The sequence below is a fragment of the Perca flavescens genome, chromosome 10 (assembly GCF_004354835.1).
Source record: "Perca flavescens isolate YP-PL-M2 chromosome 10, PFLA_1.0, whole genome shotgun sequence".
In the NCBI taxonomy this organism is placed as follows: Eukaryota; Metazoa; Chordata; class Actinopteri; order Perciformes; family Percidae; genus Perca; species Perca flavescens.
In genome coordinates, this window is record NC_041340.1 from 801,056 (window position 1) to 824,582 (window position 23,527).

The window sequence follows — 23,527 nt, forward strand, 5'->3', positions numbered from 1 at the left end:
TCGAGACATTCGTGGCCGGTTAGCTCAGCTGGTAGAGCGGATGCACATGTGCAGAGGTTTATTCCTCGACGCAGAAGGTCCAGGGTTCGAATCCGACCTGTGAAGGTTTTCCTGCGTGTCTCTCCCCCTTCATATCTCAGCTTTCCTATCCAATAAAGGCAGAAATGCCCCCCTCCTCCCTAACATGTCATTTATTAATATGTATTTGTGTCTAATTGACATATAAACATCTTTTCCTATTCTATGTTGTCTGGAAACGCTTCCAACACGTAGGCGTGTCGCGTGATAAATAGGCGTCGGTCCTATTCCTAGCATGCACGCGTTTTTGGCGCGGCTCGAGCCACGCCTGAGACGTGCGTGTCACGCAGGCAGTGTGCACGCTCTAACCTGTTACCATGGAAACCCAAATAAAAACGGACACGCCACGCAGCCGGGGTGAAGGAGGTCTCAGTCTGTGGCTCCAGTATCTCTACCAAAGCTTCACAGTGAGCCACTAAAAGTCCTGAATGGAGGGGGGGGATTATCTCAGGATCGATGGAGACAATATTTCTAATCATTCTGTTATTAAACATTTTCAGTCGTTTATCAAATGTGCGTCTTTAAAATGTCCAAAACACAAAACCTAATCAGTTTCAAACGGAAACCATTATCAATCTTTATCACTCATCAAATCCTTATTCCATTTATCCAAGCTTTTATTCTGAAAATCCACTCTTTCATTTGCTATTTTTCTTAGATTGTTGTCGGTCAAATATTAGACATTTACAGACGGAGAAGACGAATGATTTGATTTACTGATTTTCTGACATTTTATGGATCAAATCAAAGTCCAATAAAAAAAAAACTCTTCCTATGTGTTTTTACCCGGCCGTCTTCTTCCCTTTCTTCTTCTCTGCTTTGCTCTGTTCCTTCTCCAGATGTTTCTGAAACAAACAAGCAAGAGGAAACCTCTGGTTACTCTGATTGGTCACTAGGGTCGGGTACTGAAACATCCTGTTCTAACGTAAACGGTAGTAACGAGACTTCGGTGCCTCATTTTGGTGCCTGACTTTATTTTACCGCCCCCTGGTGTTCCGGCGTCAACTTGCGTGACGTCAGTGCCGCTACTCAGCACACGATCAGAACTGATAGCGAGAGGATCAATGATGGCGAACACAAAACGCTCCGAGGTTTGGCTGCATTTGACGTCTAAAGGCCGTTACACAGCGAGCAGACGGCCGACCATCGGCAGTACAGCCAGTCGGACTCATCAGTCTCCCCGAGTCGGTCCAAAAAGTTCCTCAGAACACACCGAAGAGACGAGACCTAATACGTCTCCATAACAGCAGGAGGAGCTAATCTAGATTGTCGCCCATAAATGAAAACCGGCAGCTGATTGGACCAACGAGTCACGTGGGTCTGGCAGCTTGTTCAGAATATGATGTCATATCGGACTAAAATAGTTCACCGAAACTAGGGCTGGGCAATATATGGATATTATATCGATATCGTGATATGAGACTAGACATTGTCTTAGATTTTGGATATCGTAATATCGTGATATGACATAAGTGTCTTTTCCTGGTTTTAAAGGCTGCATTACAGTAAAGTGATGTACTTTTCTGTACTATACTTTTTCTATTATTTGCCTTTTCCCCACTTAGTCATTACATCCACATTACTGATGATTATCTAAAATCTAAGTGTGAAGATATTTTGCTAGAGCACCAATTGTCAACCCTAGAATATCGCCACAATATCGATATCAATAGAATATGGTGACATCTCATTTTCTCCACACCGCCCAGCCTTAACTGAAACGTGTTTCTGAAAACATTTTAAGAGAGAAACAGGCCGTGCAGCTGCTGAATCAGTCTTCATTTCATTTCTGTCTTCAAGGATTTCCATCAGATTTTGAGAGACTCTAGTCACGCTCATCCTGCTCACCATTTCCGGGTGAGTCCTGACTGCCCTGCCTCCGACCGAACATGTCAGGTCGGGCAAAATGAACGGTACACACCGAACACACTCGAGTCACCGACCTCGCCAGACTGTCAGACGGCCCATTGTGGGGTTAGTGTGTAGCTGCTATAAGGATGCTGACTCTGCGACATGCAACAGATGCCTTAAACCAATGTCATGCAAGGGAGGTAACTAGAGATGGCCCAATACCATTTTTTGCTTCCTGATACCGATTCCGATACCTGAACTTGCGCATCAGCCGATACCGAGTACCGATCCGATACCAGTGGGTCATATATTTTATTATGTTTTAACAGCTGTATACTACTATCTCTGTATGGATGTGATATGATTTCTTCTTTGTTGTCTGTCTGGCTCAAGTTAAACTCTTTGTAAAACATGAACAAACACAAACAATGAATGTCGTACAACTTTCTTTTATTCTCCAGTTTGACAGTCGGTTTTAACGGAAAAAGAACAAATAAAATACTTTAATGTAGATTTTCTTTAGGGCTTTATTACGTGGTATCGGATTGGTGCATAAACTCCAGTACTTCCCGATACCGATACCAGCGTTTTAGGCAGTATCGGAGTTGACACCGATACTGGTATTGGTATCGGAACATCTTTAGAGGTAACCCGTCCAGTTTGATCTGGAGACACATGGACTTTATTTAAAGCTGAGCAAGGCCAAGCACTTCAACAGCAGCAGCCAGGGTCGGCCTCGCCGAGAGTCCCAGCCAGCGTGGTGGTGGACATCACAGATGAGGATGATGAGGATGATGACGACGACGACAGCAGCCGTTCCTCTTCGGGGAAGTCTAGTAATTTAATGCCAGCTGCAAACCTTGAATATCAGTAGGCTATCAAACAGCGTTGCCGTTCAACAGCGTGTGACAACATGTGCTACTTTACTCCTTTACTTCCACTCTGTGTCTGCTGGCTTTCTGCTTCATGTCAAACTCATAACAAGTCCTGGATGTATGCTAAATCGTTTAACTAAGTTTCAACACTAGATTTAAAATATTGTGTTCAATTTGGCCCTGGAAATAAAAGGGTACTATTTTTTTTGCACTGGAACTGTTTAAAAACTACAGAGTAGGCACTGGTATTGGACTAAACCCAACCCTATTGGTCCCGTTGGACCCAGATGGAGACAAACTTGGAAAATCAGAACCAGAAAAGGAGTTTATTGCCACAATGAGCTACGCATGTTTGAAGAAAAGGTCTAATCTGATAATGCTGTGTGTTGCAGCGTGGCTTTCTGTACTGACTGTGATCTTTACTAAGGTCTCGCTGCTTCCTGTCGCTCTGCACGCTGTCTTCATGGAGTCTCCTTGATTTATTTGTCTGTACATTTTAGCGCGTACTAAGGTCTCGCTGTTTCCTGTGGCCTCCACGTGTGATGTTACGTTCTGTGCCGACTGCCGAGGCTTCAGAGCGTGCGTCGAGGAATCCCAGAAGTTTCCTGTGAAGCGCCTATCGTTTTAGACAGATGGCGTCAGCTGCAACGCTTCACGAGGCTTCATCTCGCCATCACTAATCTACCGTGATGTTGATGAATGTGCGTTGGTCTTTATAGATGAAATAAATGAAATCAATCTTATCTCAGTCCAGCTGAGTGTCAAACACCTGAGACGCTCAGCACTGAGAAGAAGACAAGTTAGACCAAACTACTTGGTATTTGAACACATCATTTGATAAAAACGTTAGCCAAAAAGTGTCAGAGTGTGGAGACAGCTTAGTTAAATGTAAGACTTTTTTAACACTTAAAACCCTGCGTGTAGCCTGAAGTTACGCCCGCTTGTCTCAGTCCAGCCTGAGACTCACTGAGAAGAAGAAAAGTTTGTCTGACCTGCAGCTTGTCGTAGTGCGCCTGGCTGCTGCAGTGCGTCTTCTTGGCCGTCTCTTCGTTGGAGTAAAACAGGAAGCAGACGCGGCAGTAATAACCCATCTTCACATGTTCAACACCTGCACAAACAAACCGGGATTGATAACGTCTTTCTTTAGGAACTAAACTTCACAGAACATCTGCAGGATGGCGGCCCGTTAAAGGGTAACTATGTTTCTTTCATCCTGGACCCTCTGTCTCCAGGTTTCTGTGTCTGATGGAACAACGATCTCTGAAACTGGTCCAGTATTAAACCAGAAACGAGCTACAATGTAAGTTAATAGGACAATTGTGCAGCTTGTATTCCACATAGTTCTGTTGTTGCTGCTGACTGACTCTGACGCTGACTGATTATTATTCTAAGTGTGTGACAACATTATGGGATGGATCCCTACAGAGATAGACCTTTTAGTTAAAGAGTAAGATCCTTTTAGTTTAACATGAAACAGCCCCAAAACCACCATCACCAAACTACACCAGACTCCATGTAAATAATCAGGACTTTTATCATCGTAAAACACACTTCATTCAAAGTGGACAGAAATGAATAAAACTACCAAAAGCCGTCTTGGTTCATCTTTCCACTGTTCCAACAATCACCACTCTGGTTTGGTTGAAATAAAACCTTAATTCACCCATTTACATGTGGAGATATGCTGGCTCTATACACGCTAAAAGTCCTGATTATTTACATGGAGTCTGGTGGAGATATGCTGGCTCTATACACACTAAAAGTCCTGATTATTTACATGGAGTCTGGTGGGTTTGGTGATGGTGATTTCGGGGCTGTTAAACTAAAAAGGATCTTACTCTTTAACTAAAAGGTCTATCTCTGTAGGGATCCATCCCATAATGTTGTCAGTGTCTGTAAACGTTCGCACAGAGACAGAAATTTGCAGATGACATAAACTACTATCTACTATGTAGATACAAAGTGACAAAAAAGTGACAAATGACACTGACAAAAAGTTTCAAAATAAGCGTGACAAAAAATTTAAGAATTACGGTTTCCTCACCTATGGGGGTGTCAGGGTCATGGGGGGGCAGCGGCAGAGACGCCACGCTGGGTTTGTTTCCCGCCGCTGGGGGGGCATCCGGCGGTCCGTTCTGATTGGTCGATGTCTCCATCTTCTCCTCGTCCTGCAGAACCAGAGGAGACAGAGCAGTTAGCTTTCAATCACATCAGAGGGACTCACAGCCAATCAGCTGCAGCCAATCACAGAAGAGCTGAGCGGCGATAAGACCGAAATACTTCCACTCGACAAAAAAACACCACACAAAAAAAAAAGCTACAAAAACCTTTTGAAAAGAAAAGAAAAAAAAGGTTGGAAAAACTGTCTTCAAATTCTTTAGTGATGTCATACTGTACATCATAAACATAAAGAAAAGGTAACATTATAATAATAATAATAATAAATATTCTGCTTATCAATATGCATCTATTATTCCAAACTGGAGTAGTATGTGTGTGTGTCTGTGTGTAACGTGTGTTTGTGTGACAACACCTCTGACAGTGAAGACTACAAAAAATCTTGAAAGAAATCCGCAAACAAACAAAATAGAATAAAATGCGAAAAAAAAAAAAAAAAAAAAAAAGACAAAACGCCGAGATAGCAGCTGTCTGACCAATGAGAAGCTGGTCTCATATGAAGCGACCAATCGGAGAGCAGGAGACTCTACTCACGTCCTCGCCACTCTTCTTCTCGTCGCAAACTTCTGGAATCTTCTCCGCCGAGTTTTCTTCTTCTCTCTTCTCGTCTTCACAACTCTCTCGCTTCTCTTCCTCTTTCTTCTCCTCCGTTGGCTCCTCCTTCCTCTCTTCCTCCTCCCTCGGTTTCTCCTCCCTCTCCTCCTTCACCTCTTCCTTCTCTTCTTCCTCTCCAGGCTTCTCCTCCTCTTTGGGTTTCTTGGCCGGAGGCTCTTCAGGAAGTTGGGAGAGTTGAGGAGACGAGCTGCTGTTCTCTCTCTTGGCTACGGACGGGCAGCGATGTCTGAAACCAACCACAGTTACAACTGTTAGACTTTAAACATGTTAGAGTTGAAAAATGCTGAAAAAACTGACAGAAACCAAACAAAATACCAACAAAAACCCTCGTAAAAAACACCTAAAGCATCACCAATCGTTATGACGTTTTAGGTAATATCTAGAACTCACCCGTGTTTGAGCTGCCGGTACTTCCGGCTGACGTAGACTGTCAGGCGTTTCCCGTTGAACTTTGGCGGATCCACTTTGTAATCTTCGGCCATCTTCTCCGCGTCCTCGGCTCGGTCCATCTCGATGAAACACTGACGACACACACACACACACACACACAGACACGCACACACACACTTTAAAGCACTGGTTCTCAAGCTTTTCTGTCCCTTTAAATCTCTGCACAAAGGGTCACAAACATCCGACAGACAGCGGAGAGTGTGCAGGACTCAGTAGGTCCTGGTTCTGGTTCTGGTTCTGTACCTCTCTCTTGAGCCTGTTGAGGAAATACTTCTTGACTCTCCCGAACGGCTCGGCCAGTTTCAGGATGGCGTCGTCTGAGTATTTGATGTTGGGGAGCTGGCCGATGTACACCACCCTGCTGGAGCCGCACTGGACAACACACACAGAGAAACATGATCAGCACACACACACACACACACACACACACACACACACACATTAGCACACACACAAACATGATCAGCACATACACACACACAAACATTATCAACACACAGGCACGGACAGGCACGCACGCGCGCGCGCGCACACACACACACACACACACTATCAAGGCACAGACAGACAGGCACGCACACACACACACACACACACACACACACACACACACACACAGGCGCACACACGCATGCTCGCACAAGTAGGTAAACAGAAAAAAGGAAAGAAAGTGAGGGGATAAAAAAAGGAAAAAGGGAAATAGGGAGTCAGGAAAGGAGTGGTAGAACAGAGAAGAGAATAACAAGGTAAGAAAGTAGAGAAAATTAAAGTAATGAAATAAAGAATATGGCAAACAAAAGAAGGAGAGAAAGGAAAGAAGAAGGGAAACAGGGAGTCAGTGAGGGAAATGAGTGGTAGAATAGAGAGGAATAAGGCAGGCAAGTAAGTAAGACAGGAGAGAAAGGAAAGGAATTAAAGAAAGATGTAAAGGAAGGAGAGAAAGGAGCAGGTTTACCTGGATGGTTGGGTAGCTCATGGAGTGGCTGACCCTCACCGGGCGGCCACACACCGACGCCTTGATGTTCCCGTTGTAAAATTTGGCCATCGCTCGCGCTTCTTCTTCGGTGGCAAACTGAAGGTACGCCTGATCAGGAGGGGGACAGACACACACACACACACACACAAAGACATGGTTACAGTTTGGCTTCACTTTAAATCCTGCTTTGTTTAGAAGTTTATTAGAAGTGTATATAGTAGGAAAACAGATCACAGCGTCAACTTATTAGTCAGAAATACGGCTAAAGCTCCGACTATATGTGTAACCATTATGAATGTCTGTATCTTAGACTGTATCAGTGAAAATGAACCTATAAGTGACGCGTATAGCTGTGTAGTGAAGCCAATTTTCATTCTGCCGCCCATGTTATCCACTTTGTCTGTTCATACTGTGGAGGGATCATTTTGGCGTCTCCTCTATATCTTGCGCGATCACTTAGGTTCATGGTGATTTTGGTGGTCTTGACTTCCCACAGCCACACACACACACAGCCACACACACACAGCCACACACACAGCCACAGCCACACACACACACAGCCACACACACACACAGCCACACACACACACACAGTTTACCCCACTCATCCTGTCTCTTTCTATCAGAGAGAGATAGGTAGTGAGAGAGAGTCAGACAGACAGACAGAGAAGGATCTCTTTGTGTGGAGAAATACGTGTCTGATATGAACGGCGAGGCGTTTGATCAGCCACGTATCGACGCTGTGCGGGCTTTACGTGAGCTTTACGCGAGGCTTGAGCTCCCGGGACGTTTTCACACTTTGCTTTGTAATCAAACTTGGAGCGTGTGGCGGCCGCTGTACCTCAGGTCTTAGGTCCAGCACCAGATGTTTGACCACTATCCCAAAAGGTTTGGCGAGTCCCAGCAGCTCGTTGAGAAAGTTGTAACCTCGTCTGAAGCCGACCACGTTGACCACCCTCATACCCTGAAGAAGAAGAAGAAGAAGAAGAGGAAACATCAGCCGACATACACAATCATTCTCTTTGTGCACTAGAGAAATATTTAAATCACTTCTGGATTATTATACCAATTATTATTTAAGTGTTTTAATGCGTGTTTGTGTGTCTCTCTCTGTATGTGTCTGTCTGCGTGTCACATGTATGTGTGTGTGCACCTGTGTCTCAGCTTGTGTGTGTGTGTGTGTCTGTGCGTGTCACGTGTGTGTCTCAGCATGTGTGTCTGTGCGCGTCTGTCTCTGCGTGTGTAGACAGACAGACACACACAAAGTTCTGCAGCCTCTTTTGTCTGATTTCTAGGACTCTGTATGGATGTCTGTTGTGTATTTCCTGTGTGATTGTTCATGTTTCTGAGTTGTGAACAAGAGGAGGACACAGAGAGATTAGAAGGGAAAGAGAAAACAGATACGTACCCCTTTCCTCGAGTTGTCTGCAGAGAAAAAGAGACAAACAGGATTCATTTTAACTCATGGCTCATGGAACAGCTTCTATCATCCCAATTCTATAAAATAAAAGCTCATTATTGACTGATCCATAGCATCTTTAATGTCCCCCGTGACTGTAACTGATAGTAGATCTTGTTCTGGAGGAAATAATCACGCACCGATGGTGTCAGACTCTCCGTGTTCTTCGTCCTCGTCCTCTGCCAGTTCGTCCAACGTCACAAAGTCCTCCATGTTCTCCAGGAATCTGGGATCAAACTGAACAACAACAACAACGTTTCAACAGGATAGGAACGGTTCACAGGCTAATTTCCCCTATGTTTCTGTGTCTAAAGTGACTGATGGGAACAACAATCTTTGACATTGGTCCAGTATTAAGAGAGAAACTAGGGATGCACCGAATCCAGATTTTTGGTGTTTGGACAAATACTGAATCCACTGGTTTAAGATTCTGCTGAAACCGAACACCGAATCCTCCTCCCATCCTCAGTCCATTAACACAGTAAACGCTAGAGGTGCAAAGATGAATCGATAAGTTGTTAACTATTAAATTAATCGCCAACTGTTTTGATAATCGATCATTGATTAGTTTGACTTAGGGGCTGGGCGATCAGGAGAAAATCAAATATCACAATATTTTTCACCAAATACCTCGATAAGCCAACAATATTGTAGTGTTGACTATTGGTGCTTTCACAAAATATTTACACACTTAGATTTTAGATCAATAATCATCAGTAATGTGGATATAATGTCTAAGTGGGTAAAGGTGAATAATAGAACAGCTAGAACAGTCTGGTAAGTTCAGAAAAGTAAATCACTTTACTGTAATGCAGCCTTTAAAACCAGGAAAAGACATTTATGTCATATCACAATATTCAAAATCTAAGACGATATCTAGTCTCATATCACGATATCAATATAATATAAATATATTGCCCAGCTACAGTTTGAGTCATTTATTTTCGTGTGTGTGTGTCTAATTTATTTTATCTTCTAGCTCTCCATCCCTTTCCCTGAGTGGCGTTGGCACTTGTCAGGCCACCGTTGTAAATAAGAACCTTAATGACTTGCCTGAAAAACTAATATAAATGAAAACAAAGTATTACCTCGTCGTCGGGCAGATCTCCCTCCGCTGCCTCTGAACTCTCTCCCGGTTCTGCACTCGGCTCTTCTTTGGTCTCGTGTTCTTCAGCCGGCGCTTCGGTTTCTGCCGGCGCTTCGGTTTCAGCCGGTTCTTTCTGTCCCTCTGACTCCGCCTCCTGGGTGACGTCACATTCAGCCCCGCCCACATCTGCCGGTGTGTCATCAGTGACGTCATCGGCGTCAGGAACCTGCATATACACGTTAAATGTGTCGCATTAATATACTAATCAGCCAGTTACTTCATGTTCTGTGATGAGGTCCAGTGGCTTTTAAAGGCAAACTTATTAGAGAATGTGGGAATGCTGTTTGTTGAAAGGCTGAAGGTACACTGGAGTGCTGGCTTGTCTCTATCTATGTGTGTGTGTGTGTGTGTGTGTGAGTCTCTGTCTGTGTGTGTGTGTATGTGTGTGTGGTGTGTTTGTCTCTGTGCATGCCTCTGTGTGTGTCTCTCTGTGTGTGTGTGAGAGAGAGTCTGTGTGAGAGAGAGTCTGTGTGTGAGTCTCTGTGTGTGTGTGTGTGTGTGTTTGAGTCTGTATGTGTTTGAGTGTGAGTCTCTCTGTGTGTGTGTGTGTGTGTGTGTGTGTGTGTGTGTGTGTGTGTGCCTCTGTGTGTGTCTGTGTGTGTGTGAGAGAGAGAGTCTGTGCGAGTCTCTGTGTGTGTGCGAGTCTGTGTGTGTGTGTGTTTGAGTGTGAGTCTCTGTGTGTATGTTTGTGTGTGTGTGTGTAGGAGTGTGAGTCTGTGTGAGTGTATTTTATATTTGAAAACAGTTTCATTTTTAGATTTCTGTGTACTTGATTCTTTTCTTTCTAATCCAAACCCCCTGATCTGTAAACATGTTGGACTCTTATCAAAGTGAAATGTGAGATCTCTCCTTCCGGTCATCACGGCTTCATGTTTACGTTTCCTCACCTCCTCAGACTCCTCCGCCGTTTCCTTCACAGACTCGTCTCTCTCCGGCTCCTCCGTCTCTGCGTCTGCATCTTTCACTTCTTCCTCTTGTTCCTCGGCTGCGTCCTCTCCCTCCATCACTCCCGACACCTCTTCCTCTTCCTCCTCTTCCTCTGCAGGTTTGGGTTTGTTCTCCTCCTCTTTCTTCCTCTCCTCTCTGCTTCTGGTTCTGGACGAGGAGTTCCTGGGCGGGTTGGAGGAAGCTCTGGTTCCCGAGCCGCTGGAGGAAGACGACGAGGCGTTCGCCCCTCCGCTCCGCTGGCCCCGGCCGTCTTCACCTTGGCCCCGTTTCACGCTGAAACAAAACACAGTTGAAGTTGAAATGTCTTTAATGTCCCCAAGGGGCAATTTAGTTCACAACATGTAGCCAACACATCAGGGCTGTGTTCGACTGAAGGAATTCTTAGTCGACTAGGGCTGGGAAAAAAATCGATTTGATTTAAAAATCGAGTTGGTAGGTCAAATCGATTCATATTTATAAAAAAAAAATTTCGATTTTTTTAAAATCCAAATACATTATAAATAATTTGGATGTTTAACAATCTTTGTTGCACACTGCACAGTGACTTTTCACTTAGAGAAAGGGTTTGCCTTTGCAATTTTGTTTATGTTGATGCACTTTAATTAAATACAATAAATATATATTTTTAAACTATATTTACAGTTTGCAGTAATTTTGTTTTAAATGGAAGGGGGGGGATCGAATCGTAAAGAGTTTTTTATAAAAAAAAAAAAGAAAATCGCCCAGCTCTATAGTCGACTAACACTCATTCACTTGTATCGACTAATCGATTAGTTGATTTAATCGACAGATCTGTAAATCTGAGTTTCTCCGCAAAGAGTCATGCAAAAAGATGCATATATTGAATAAGATAACGCCTCCTTTGCATATTTAAAACACATTTCAGAAAACGTGTAAAATAACAAAAAATTGCCTTAATCAAAGTAGGTTTCACGGTGATATCTATTAAGTCAAATGTCAACCCTTAATTCTTGTGTTTACCAGAGATTTGCTCTTACATTTCTTGAAAATGAGGCATTAAACAAAAGCATCAAACATGACTAATGGACTAAAGAAATCTAAGTTGACTAAGACCAAAACGACCGATTAGTCGACTAATCGACTAAGAGGGAGCAGCCCTAAAACACAAACATTAGCACAAAAAAAGCACATAAAACCTAAAATAGTAAATTGATAAAAACATAAATACATGTGTACACTACACTTAAAAAGATGACAAATATATGCTGTGAAATGGGAAGGGATGGCAGATGATCTATAGTTTATTGAGAAACCCAACAGCTGATGGTACAAATGATCTCAGGTATCACGTTTTCGGAAGACTCACATCAGTGTTCAAATATAATACTTGTGCGCTGGTGTGTTGAGAGCGCGTGTGTGTGTGTGTGTGAGTGGTTGATAAAGCGAGGGAGAAGTGAGAGAGTGATGGTGATTATCTTGAGAGTGAGTAGTGACTCTTGAGTCCTAGTGAGAGAAACAAAGAGTCTCCCCTGTTCTATCTGACCATGGTGGGACATCTGGAGCAGCAGAAGTTAACCCTCTCCTTGATTAGTGGGGTGCTCGACTCATTAAATCCTTAGTCGACTAACACTCATTCAATTGTATCGACTAATCGATTAGTTGATTTAATCGACAGATCTGTAAATCTGAGTTTCTCCACAAAGAGTCGTGCTAAAAGCATCACTTTAATTCTTGTGTTTACCAGAGATGTTCTCGTACGTTTCTTGGAAATAAGTCATTCAGCATGAAAACAGCATCAGACATGACTAATGGACTAAAGAGATCTAAGTTGACTAAGACCAAAACCACCGTTTAGTCGACTAATCGACTAAGAGGGAGCAGCCCTATCCTTGATCTCATGTTGTTTATGGAGAAGGAGAGGTGAAGTCAGGCTACGGTTTACTGTCCGGTGTAGACGCAGAGGGGTCTGCAGGAGCTACACCTTTGATTCTACACACGACTATGAAATGGCCTTGACTCACTTCAGAGTCTTGTACTTGGCGCAGATGTTGAGGCGGATGGATCTCCCTCGGATGGTGAGCGGGTTCACGCTGTAATACTTCACCAACATTTCGGCGTCCTCCGGAGTTCCCAGCTGGACGAACGCCTGAAGGACAAACAGAGACACAATTAGGCCTGCCGCAAAATGCAATAAATCAATTAATCGCCTTATGCCTTATTATGCCATTATCATTATATTAGATGAAAATGGTCTCAGAACGACAATATTATCGTTTATCGCAATACTTTCTGGGACAATTTATCGTCCATTGTGACAGGCTTAGAAACAATCTCAAACTGCTCCGAACAGCTGGAGGACATACACGAGTGTGGACGGTAGATCCTAATTTAATAAACACCTGATCTATAAAGTTCTTGAAGAGACTATGATCTGCGAGTCGGGCAGCAAGACGCTCAGCTTCTGAGACGTTCCCGGTGTGGTACGGTGCGTGTCCGAGTGGAGAATCGGAGCAATGGTCTGTGTTTACCTGGTCGGTGAGGAACAGGTGTTTCTCCACGACGCCGAAGCGTCCGGCGATGGTCAGCAGCTCCTTCTTCTTCTCCGTCTCTCGGGGCATGTTGGAGAAGAAAACCACCTGGCTGCCGCGGCCCTTTACGTCCCGGACCGGTCCGTCCATCGCCATGTCTCTCTGCCGATCATCTTTCTGACGGACGAATGAAGAATACAGCGTTGGAAGAAGTATTCAGATACATGAAAATTCCTCTGTGTGTCTGTGTGTGTAAGAAGTATTCAGGACATTTACTTGAGTAAAACTGTGTAAGTATCATCAGGAAAATGTATTAAAAGTAAAGAAGAATTCTCCCATTTTAGAAAGTGGAAACAATCCAAACAGTCAATCAACTTTCCTTCTAATCATTTCAGCTGGACAGCAGAAGTCTTAATGTGTAAAGTAACTAGTTACTAAAGCTGTCAGAGTAATGTAGTGGAGTATAAAGTACAATATTTCTATGCACACATGCACACACACACAAACACATAGCTACGGAGAAAGCTCTGCATGGAGCCTCCACAGAACCATAAATCAGCCTTAAAGAGGCAATTTGGTCGGTTCCTAAAAAGTAGGTCTGTCCTCGACTAAAGAAATTCTTAGTCCACTAACACTTATAGGATTTTGTCGACTAATCGATTAGTTGATTTAATTGACAGAGCTGTGCTCCTGAGTCGTGGTTAAGACTAGAAAAGCACAATATAAATGTAGTTAATTAACCATCTGTAAAACTGAGTTTCTCCACAATTAATCCTGCAAAAGCACCACTTTAAATCTTGTGTTTACCATAAATGTGCTCATGAGTTTCTTGGAAATGAGTAATTAAGCATGAATAAGCATAAGAAATGACTAATCGACTATAGAAATCTCAGTCGAGTAAGACCAAAACGACCGATTAGTCGACTAATCGACTAAGAGGTGGCAGCCCTACTAAAAAGTACTAAATTGGATGGGCAGGGAAAGCGAGGACGGCAGCAGTTACCTCGATGACCAGCAGTCTCTTGGACAGGTAGAAGGTGATGGGTTTGCCGTACAGAGCAGCCTGGTGCTGCTGGTAGTAGTTGACCATGTCCAGAGCCTCCTCGTGACTGTTCATCTCTAAGAAGGCCTGACGGAGACAAACACACAACAGCATGACGACAAAGAAGATACAGCTGACTAACAGCCAAAACACAACAGGCGCGGAAAGCGCCGCGAATATCCATGTGTAGGTCTGGGACGGTTACCCCACCGGGTTTGAACTCGTCTCAGCGCAAAAAAAATAAAAACACTGGCCTGCACATGCGTGCACGTTGTGTCTGATGACATTGTGTCTTACATGGATTCAAGGTTTTCTAAACAAAACTTATCAAAAGATGGAGCAAATCCGAACTTTGGCGAGTTGGGGAGCGCAATGTCCCAAGATACATAATAACGTTCCATTCGTTTCGACTATTAGGCCCATATGCGAGAGTACCTGTGTAATATCTTGTATCGGAGAAATGTCTTAGCCTTTCCTACGGTGTATTACGGTAGGAGTTATTGACATCCAAATCCAGCAGTGAATAAAGTGCTTGTTGCTTGCAATAGTATGTGTGTGTGTGGTTTTCTGTAAAATAAGGAAATACAGAATATGTAAATATAACCTGTACATAATGAATGCACATACGTACAGATTAAAAGAGCAATAAGGAACAAATCACTCTGCAATATACATAATTGCTATGCAATAATTAGTTGCTGTGCAAACAACCAAATAAAACTGGATAGTAATGGAAAACAATATAATCCGAAGTAGTAAAGAATATAGGTTTCATTGTGTTGTTATATCTATTGGCCACTAGATGGCACTCTAAGACCACAAATTGAATTATATATATAGCATTCAGGTCCAATAGTCATGTGATAGCGTGTGATGTGAAATGTGCTTCAACAATTAAATTAGCAACACTATCGCGAGAGCAACAGTTGAACTAATCCTCAGCAGGATTGTAATGAACAAATGTACAACACCGTACGAACATGGATCCATGCATCAAAGTATTAACTATTGTTTCTGAATGATATATTTTGCAGTAAGTTCTTAGCATTAGCGTAGACATGAGCATGCTATCCTGAACTTTAATAAAGAGAAATATGGTCATGTTGACTAAACAAACAAAGATAAAACCCAATACATAAAATCGTGCACTTATGCTCTCAATAACACACACGGCAACACAACAGAAGCTTTATACAAGTAATGTGCAACTTTAGAAGCAGCTGTACTCATGTCCGCAGCGAACTACAAAAGGAAAAGGCAAAGTTGCGCATGTGCGTGAGTCCGAGGAGTGACGTAGGCTCATCAGTCCAGCAGGGAGTTTTCCACAGGAGGAAAGGCAAAGGCATTTCTCCATTCTCAGCTGAGGTAGACACATTAACGTTACAGCTGCAGTGTTTACCATTGGACATTAGCCTAGCAGCTAGCAGAGTTTCCTTCTGTTTTATAGAGTGAAAATGATAAAATGGCACGGCTGAACTTCAGCCTGCATGCATATTTGGTAGCCTAAAACTTATATCAGTAGAGAGCAACAAGTTAGCCAACTGCCGAGTCGCCCTCTCTGCTTTGTGTCTGCTCAGCTACTAGTCTAACCCTGATCTCAGAGTTGATTGAACCAACTCATATCAGCTGTTCTGGAACCGAAAACTCAGAGTTTCCATCTCAGGGTAAATCAACTCTGAGATCAGGGATAGACTCAGTTTGTTAAACCTCTTTCCAGAAGTCAAGACGACCAAAATCTCCATGAAGCTGGGTGTTTTATTTTGAAATACGTTTTAGCTGAAAGTATCCAGCTGCCCTGTGGTCCTCCTGTATGTCTGGTTTGACACATGAACGGACAGATTTAAAAACATGCCCGGTTTGTTTAGACTGTAAAGAGCTGGGTAATATGAAGAAAAAAAATAAAAATAAAAAATATAAATCATATCACCACATTTTTGACCAAATATATCAATGTTGACTGCCTCACTTTAACTTACAGACATAGTTAGATTAAAACTGACATTTGGATGTTTGGCTTGGTAACTAAATGCTTGCTGCAGATGTGACGTCAGACATATCGTTAGCTTTGTGTCTTCCCATTTTTTCCACCATTTTGACCGCACGGAAAGGCCTTTCTTTTCTCGTTTTGTGTGAAACTTTTTAGAGCTGCCGTCTCGGCCAGGACTCCCTTGTAAAAGAGATCCAGAATGTAAATAGGGATTGACCTGGTAAAGTCAAGTAAATACAACGTTTGGAGGTAAAAGGTGCACCTTGTTCTTGAGGACCAGGTGCTCCCGCAGGCGGCCAAACGGCTCGGTGAAGGCAAACAGAGTCTTGTTGCTGAGCGGCTTCCTGTCGTACTTCACCACCACCACTCTGCTTCTCAGCTGCAGACACACACACACACACACACACACACACACACACACACACACACACACACACACACACACACACACACACACACACACACACACACACACACACACACACACACACACACACACACACACACACACACACACACACACACACACACAACATTTCACACATTACAGCAGCTACTAGGGCTGCACCATGTGAGGAAAATATGCCATAACGTTGTTGAATATGGTGATGAATAAACAGATATAAGTGTTTTAGTATAAAAAAACTTTTTTTATAGAACACATTGAACATTTAATTGAATATAAAAGCATTAAAAAAAAGAATACTAGCAACACATGACAGTTTAAAGTGAAGTTTTCTGCTGATATTTTCTTTCAACTAACAAAATAATCTGAGGCTTTTTTGTCCCTTTTACGCTGATACGACAGCAGCTATAAAACGACATAATTACCGTGGTAACGTTAAGACAACAAACTGACCTTATTTTGTCCCAGCTGGTTCTTCCCCGACGGACCAGAACTTCCTCCTGAGACACAAACACGCTACATGTTAGCATCACTTCTAACCAAGGGAGTAAGTCTCTCTCCACAACCCGTAGCTCCTATGGCGCCATTTTGTTGTTACCAAGCCATCACCTCCCGTTAGCATCCCATTGACTCCCATTCATTTTGACAGAGAATAACTTTACATCTGAGGAATGATTGAAATTTCTCTCGGCACAGCTACCAGAAGACTTCACACTTTCAGACACGTTGCTCACGTCACATCTACATCTTCAAGCTCAGTAACACTCAGCCAGCACCGGGAAAGAGACTTCTGATATCCTCCACTGGTCTCAGACCAGAGACACGGGGTCTGCTGGTCCATTATATATATATATATATATATATATATATATATATATATATATATATATATATATATATATATATATATATACTGTCTATGCTTATTTCTATATTCATCTCCTGCTACCTAGGGGTGTAACGGTAAACCACGATAAAAATCCTGACAATGACCATTACCGGTTTTCATTTCATTCTTTGATTTAATTTAATTAATTTAATGTTTATTTGACAGGGACAAATGCATAGAACATTGCTTTATAAAAATACAAAGTAGATGCCATGCATACAAGTTTATAGCCATGACTAATTTGCAACCCCTGTCCCTGGTTAGACTTTTAAAATTAAAACAGAAATTACAGAATATTAATATAAAAATTTGTAACTATTAAAATACATACGTTCACGTTATTCTTTATGTCTTAGCTTGAAGGTTTGTATTTGTATAATTTAAAACCTGCACTACTGGAAATGTTCATGACAAATAGCTGTTTACATGCTGAACCCTTGTTCATTTGATGTTAAAAGTTGCACTATTGAAAAGGTTTTGCCTATATGTTTGTAATATAATAAACACTGTTACACTTTCTGAAACGATTTCAGCTTGTGTAGGCCTATCAATGCTTTCTGAACATATCGAACACTCTTCGCACAGCGATAATACCGAAAACCGGGATCATTTTGGTCACTATAACCGTGATGGTTAAGTTTTCATACCGTTCCATCCTTCCTGTTACCAGTGTTGTGATGTAACAAAGTACAGAAACAGGTAAGACACGTTTATTCAATAATAATGATGCTGATGTGCGGTCTCTTACCCCAGCTGGAGGACATGCCCCCTCCCGTCTGAGACATGGACATCGGGGCAGCTCCCAGCAGCCCTGCAGACATGTTGGGGGTGTCCAGAATTCCCGAACTAAAACAAAAAAACTGGTCACTTATGGGAAATGTGGTCAATGTGGTCATAATTGTGGCTGGATTTAAAAAATAAATAATTATATTTCGATTTGAAGTTGATTTTCATTTGAATTATCCAAAAATGGAATCATAAAGTCCATGGCCTTTCATACTGGACGTGTATTTCTACGCCCGTCACAAAGAGATTCTCTCCCCAATAGAAAGAGACACGATGAGTGGGGTAAACCTGGGGTAAACCTGGGGTAATTGTAGCGTGTGTGTGTGTGTCTCTCCCTGTGTGTGTGTGTGTGTTCTGTGGGTACTTTGCCGAAAATGTTTGGTGGAAACACAGCTTTGCAGAGCCAGAACAAGAACAATTGGCTATATTAGTAGGTTTGCTTATTGTCCAAATGTTCCAGATCCCTAAAATCAGTACAACCTAAGCAAAAAGCTTATATAGAGTAAGTTAATTAACTATAATAATTAATAAAAGTAATAAAATGTCAAAAATAAGAAATTAATAAAAATGTAGTAACACCATTTTTTAATTTTTCTACAGTACAGGCCAAAAGTTAGGACACACCTTCTCATTCAATGTGTTTCCTTTTTATTTTCATGACTATTTACATTGTAGATTCTCACTGAAGGCATCAAAACTATGAATGAACACATATGGAATTATGTACTTAACAAAGAAGTGTGAAATAACTGAAAACATGTCTTATATTTTAGATTCTTCAAAGTAGCCACCCTTTGTTTTTTTATTAATAGGGAAATAATTCCACTAATGAACCCTGACAAGGCACACCTGTGAAGGTAAAACCATTTCAGGTGACTACCTCATGAAGCTCATTGAGAGAACACCAAGGGTTTGCAGAGTTATCAAAAAAAGCAAAGGGTGGCTACTTTGAAGAATCTAAAATATAAGACATGTTTTCAGTTATTTCACACTTTTTTGTTAAGTACATAATTCCATATGTGTTCATTCATAGTTTTGATGCCTTCAGTGAGAATCTACAATGTAAATAGTCATGAAAATAAAAAGGAAACGCATTGAATGAGAAGGTGTGTCCAAACTTTTGGCCTGTACTGTATATAAAAACACATTCATAGTTTCATCTGGAATAGAAATGGTGTCAGGCAGTTTTACAGCGGCCATCCCGTAACGTGATGACATCATGGTGAGTGTACAACGTGATGAAGCCAAAGACAGAAGCCTAATCTTCCTGCTGCAGAAAGAATGAATGCTCTACCTGTTATGGTTTGGTTTTTTTTCTCTACGGTTTAAGTTTACCCCAATCTAAAAAAGACTGTTTAATAAACTGACTCAGAGTCAGTGTTTCTTACCTTCTGCCTGAGGACATACCAGGGTCCCACTCCGGATACCTAAAACAAACATTTACCAACAACGTTACATCTCCACAAAAAAAGCACAAGCGTCTTTGTGGCGTTCAAAGTGCGTCCGTGACTCACATGTCGAGCAGCTGGCGTCCTTTTTCAGCATGTCGAAGTCCATTGATGTGCTGATTCCACTCCTACAGATTCAAACACAGAATTAGGGACGTTCACCAAGCAGCTCCTCCCACGGTCAAGTTAGTCAACTCGGAGAGGACCAGCCAAAAAAAAAAGTCCAGATTCTTCTCCTGACTGTGTCGGTTCCTGAGCTCTGTGAAGGGTCTGCCTTATGAAAACTGGGACTCTGTTTTTACCTCAAATGGGACTGTGACTATTTCCATCCAGCTGGAAATACAGTAAATACAAAGCTGCAACGATTAGTCGTTATTTTAGTCATTCTGTCTTCATTAATCATCAGCTCGTTCGGACTCAGCCGTCTGCAAATAAACTTATACAAAATGAGTTGTTAAAGGAACACGCCGACTTATTGGGAATTTAGCTTATTCACCGTAACCCCCAGAGTAAGACAAGTGGATACATACCCTTCTCATCTCCGTGAGTGCTGTAACACTGTCTGACGGTTCCAACATTAGCTTAGCCCAGCACAGATCCTGCAGGTGAATGGTTCCAGTAATCCTACTGCTCCCAATTGTGACAAAATAACTCCAACATGTTCCTATTTACATGTTGGGATTTATAGAGTCACAGCGTGTACAAAAAACAACGTAACATGAGACACAGCCGTCTTCTAACAGTAAACAAACCGGGAACTATATTCTCAGACAGGCTTGCTGCGAGCATATCACTCCGCCCAAGTACTATATTCTTCCGCCTGAGAATATAGTTCCCAGTTTGTTTACAGTTAGAAGGCGGCTGTGTCTCATGTTACGTTGTTTTTTGTACACGCTGTGACTCTATAAATCACAACATGTTAATAGGAACATGTTGGCGTTTTTTTGTCACTTATTGGGAGCAGTAGGATTACTGGAACCATTCACCTGCAGGATCTGTGCTGGTCTGATGCCGCTGGAGCCGTCAGACAGCATTACAGCACGCACAGAGATGAGAAGGGTATGTATGGACTTGTCTAACTCTGGGGGTTACGGTGAATAAGCTAAATTCCCAATAAGTCGGCGTGTTCCTTTAAGACAAGGCCGACTGTGTCTCTCTCTGTCTATCTCTCCCTCTCTCTGTCTCCTTGTGTTTCTCTCTCTCTCACTGTCCTTTCATCTCTCTGTCTGTTCCTCGCTCTATGTCCCTTCCCCTCTCTCTCTCTCTGTCAACAGATTGTGATTGGTCTAGGAAGACTTACCAGACTAAATTCTGCCTCTGCAATGCAGCGCGTGTGTACAATAAAGTAGAATTTTATTTTGACATCTTTCGGTTTAAACTTCCAGGTGCCACATATGATGAACAACATGAATGCATTATCTAACTGGAGGACGTTGACATGAAGGGGAAAAGATAATCACATGAATGAACTACTACTTTAAGATGTTTGGCTGACGACTAGTCTGGATCAACAGAAGTACATGTCCAGGATAAAAGTCTGACATTTGGGAAACAGCAACAACAACAAAATTGTAGCAAGCGAGCTACACGCTGAAAATGTCAAGTTTTGAAGACAATTTGGACGGTGCAACAAGGCAGGCCTGCTCGGTTCTTTCAGGGAATGATCGTAAAGATTTACAAAGAATATTTTTAGGGCATTGCCTCTCTTAACTGGCACGTTTTGGGACTGCTGTGGTCGAAGAGACCCACATCTGACTGTACAGTGCTGCAGAGCTTCAGGTGTTGGTGTAAGAAATGAAGACATGCTGTCAGGTGACTTAAAACAAGGAAATTACATGATGCAAACTGGACCTTCAGTGACTGGGAGCACGAGGCATGATTAACACCTGTCACTGTCTGAAGTGGACAGAAGACTGCGCTCAGGCGTCTGAACTGAAACATTAACCCGAGAAGAAGAGAGGAAGGAGGCTGCACGGTACTCACCATGGTGGAGTGAACGTCAAAGTCACAAAGAGAGCACACGTGGGGGAACATGGGGGGCATGACTCCCAAGAAGTCTTGGACTTTTCCGTTTGACGGGGAGCCCTTTCTCCTCTGCATAAAGGCGGGGTCGGACGCCGGCGTGCCCATGCCGAGGCCGCTGTAGGAATCTCGGCGGGACAGCTCAGAGAAGGGTCTGTCTCGGCTCCCAGACCCACCGCTGCTGTAATTTAAGCCGTAGCCCCGGCTGGGAGAGCTGTCCTGCAGGGAACCGTACCCAAAGTCTCCAGATGACTGGGCCCGGGCTGAACTGGGACCCAGTGAAGAGCCGCCCATCCTGCCCATGTGCCCGTCGTCCCAGCTGTCCCTGCCTCCTCGATACCCGGCGTCAGAGGACATGGACCCCCCGCGCCGCTCTCCTGCGTCTCCCTTGCGGCTTTTTAACTGCATGAGGATGCGCGGCAGCGTCTCCACGCTGATGTCCTCCTCGGGGATTTCCGCCAGAGAGTCCAGGTCGGAGGGCGACAGCCCCAAACTGGCAAACAGCTTCATGGTGTTGCTAATGTGGCTGCCGCCTCCTCCGCTGCCACGCCGGGACATCTGGGCGCCACCATCCTGGCCCTCCATGCCACCGCCGCCCACCCCCACACCTGAGGACATGCCCCCCATCTGCCGGCCGGATCGCTGCTCGCTCATGCTGAAGTTCAAGGTCTCTGCGGCGGCGAGGAGCCCCCGACCCACGGCGAAGTGTTTCTGACTGCCGTCTGACTGCGACTTCTGGGACATGACGCCACAAAAGGGACGCTGCGTCTCTTTCCGTTTCAGTACGCTACCGTACAGGCAAGTCAAGATAAAGAAAGACGCAGGCAACCCCCAAAAAAAAAGTGTCTGTATTTTTTTTTTTTAAGGATTGGAGAAGTTAATGTCAGTCTTGTGCAAAAGTGTGAAGGGGAACTCCTCTTCTTGGGGTTTTATTTCTGCTGAAACAAAATGAAGGTAGAGACACTCTTCAGACGCTGCCGCTACTGAGAACAACAGAAGCCAGCAGAGAGGCACTGAGCCACAGGAGCATGTACAGCAAAATGAAAGAAAATGACTGGTTACCAGTCAGCCTGGGAGGATGGTACGTACGCTGGGATTACTGGGACATGAGAGGGCAATTAAAGAAAGCTAGGAAAGGAGACAGAAAAAGGCTCTAAAGAGTGAAATTTCACCTCAGACCAGGAGGGAGAAAATGATGTAGACAGAGAGTGTGATGGAAACATCCTCTTTGACAAATGAGAAACTCTGAGAACCAGGGGGGGAAATATCAAAGATATGTGATTAATAAAACAAGCTTCTGTTTGAATCAGTGTTTGTTAAAAATGTGGAGATAAAAGAATGTCCAATTACAGTTAGAAAAGGAGGAGGACTAGACCGAAATACAACGTTTAGCATTGCTTTTTTTTTTTTTAAATAAAGACATGATGCTGAACCAGCTATAAAAAAAATAGTATTTTTTTTAAAGTGGAAGAAGTATCCAGATCCTTCACTGCAGGAAAAGTACTAATACCAGAAATACTGTCATCTTAAAAGTAACTAAAGCTGTCAAGTAATCATGTAACAGTAAAAAGTTCAATATTCACCTCTGAGATGTAGAGGTGTATATAAAAAGGAGCAGAACTTGAAAGTATTCAAGTAACGTACAAGTACCTTGGATTTGTACTTGAGTAAATGTACTTAAGTTACTTCCCACCTTTGGTATTTTCACAGTGAAACGTTCTGAATGGAGGACAACAGAAACACGCGACCTGTGGCTGTGTTGTGCTAGCAGCTAAGCTAACGGCGCTAGCTCTCTTAATATCACCCAATTCTTAACTTTAAAAGTCAAACAAAAACGTTTAACGTGTTTTCTTATTCGGATATGGTTACAAAGGAGTGTAT

The 23,527-nt window shown here is 43.0% G+C and overlaps 1 protein-coding gene and 1 long non-coding RNA gene across 2 annotated transcripts in view; both read right to left on the reverse strand.

Moving 5' to 3' along the window:
- Positions 1-514: 514 nt before the first annotated feature.
- On the reverse strand, positions 515-22,473 carry matr3l1.2 (matrin 3-like 1.2). The gene is made up of 22 exons (XM_028590146.1): positions 21,608-22,473; positions 19,691-19,752; positions 19,565-19,603; positions 18,139-18,236; positions 16,955-17,001; positions 16,358-16,474; positions 14,070-14,195; positions 13,067-13,243; positions 12,560-12,684; positions 10,517-10,850; positions 9,571-9,795; positions 8,623-8,719; positions 8,432-8,448; positions 7,865-7,987; positions 7,003-7,131; positions 6,291-6,419; positions 5,988-6,118; positions 5,655-5,823; positions 5,517-5,621; positions 4,849-4,972; positions 3,797-3,912; positions 515-923 (listed from the first exon to the last, which is right to left on the reverse strand). The coding sequence occupies exons 1-22, from the start codon at positions 22,388-22,390 to the stop codon at positions 861-863; spliced, it is 3,336 nt and encodes a 1,111-aa protein (XP_028445947.1). The 5' UTR covers positions 22,391-22,473; the 3' UTR covers positions 515-860.
- Positions 22,474-22,511: 38 nt separating this feature from the next.
- The window catches only part of LOC114563075 (uncharacterized), a 1,509-nt gene continuing 493 nt past the window's right edge, over positions 22,512-23,527 (reverse strand). The window contains exon 2 of the long non-coding RNA XR_003693571.1: positions 22,512-22,581. This is a non-coding gene — a long non-coding RNA (uncharacterized LOC114563075). The remainder of the gene's footprint in view (positions 22,582-23,527) is intronic.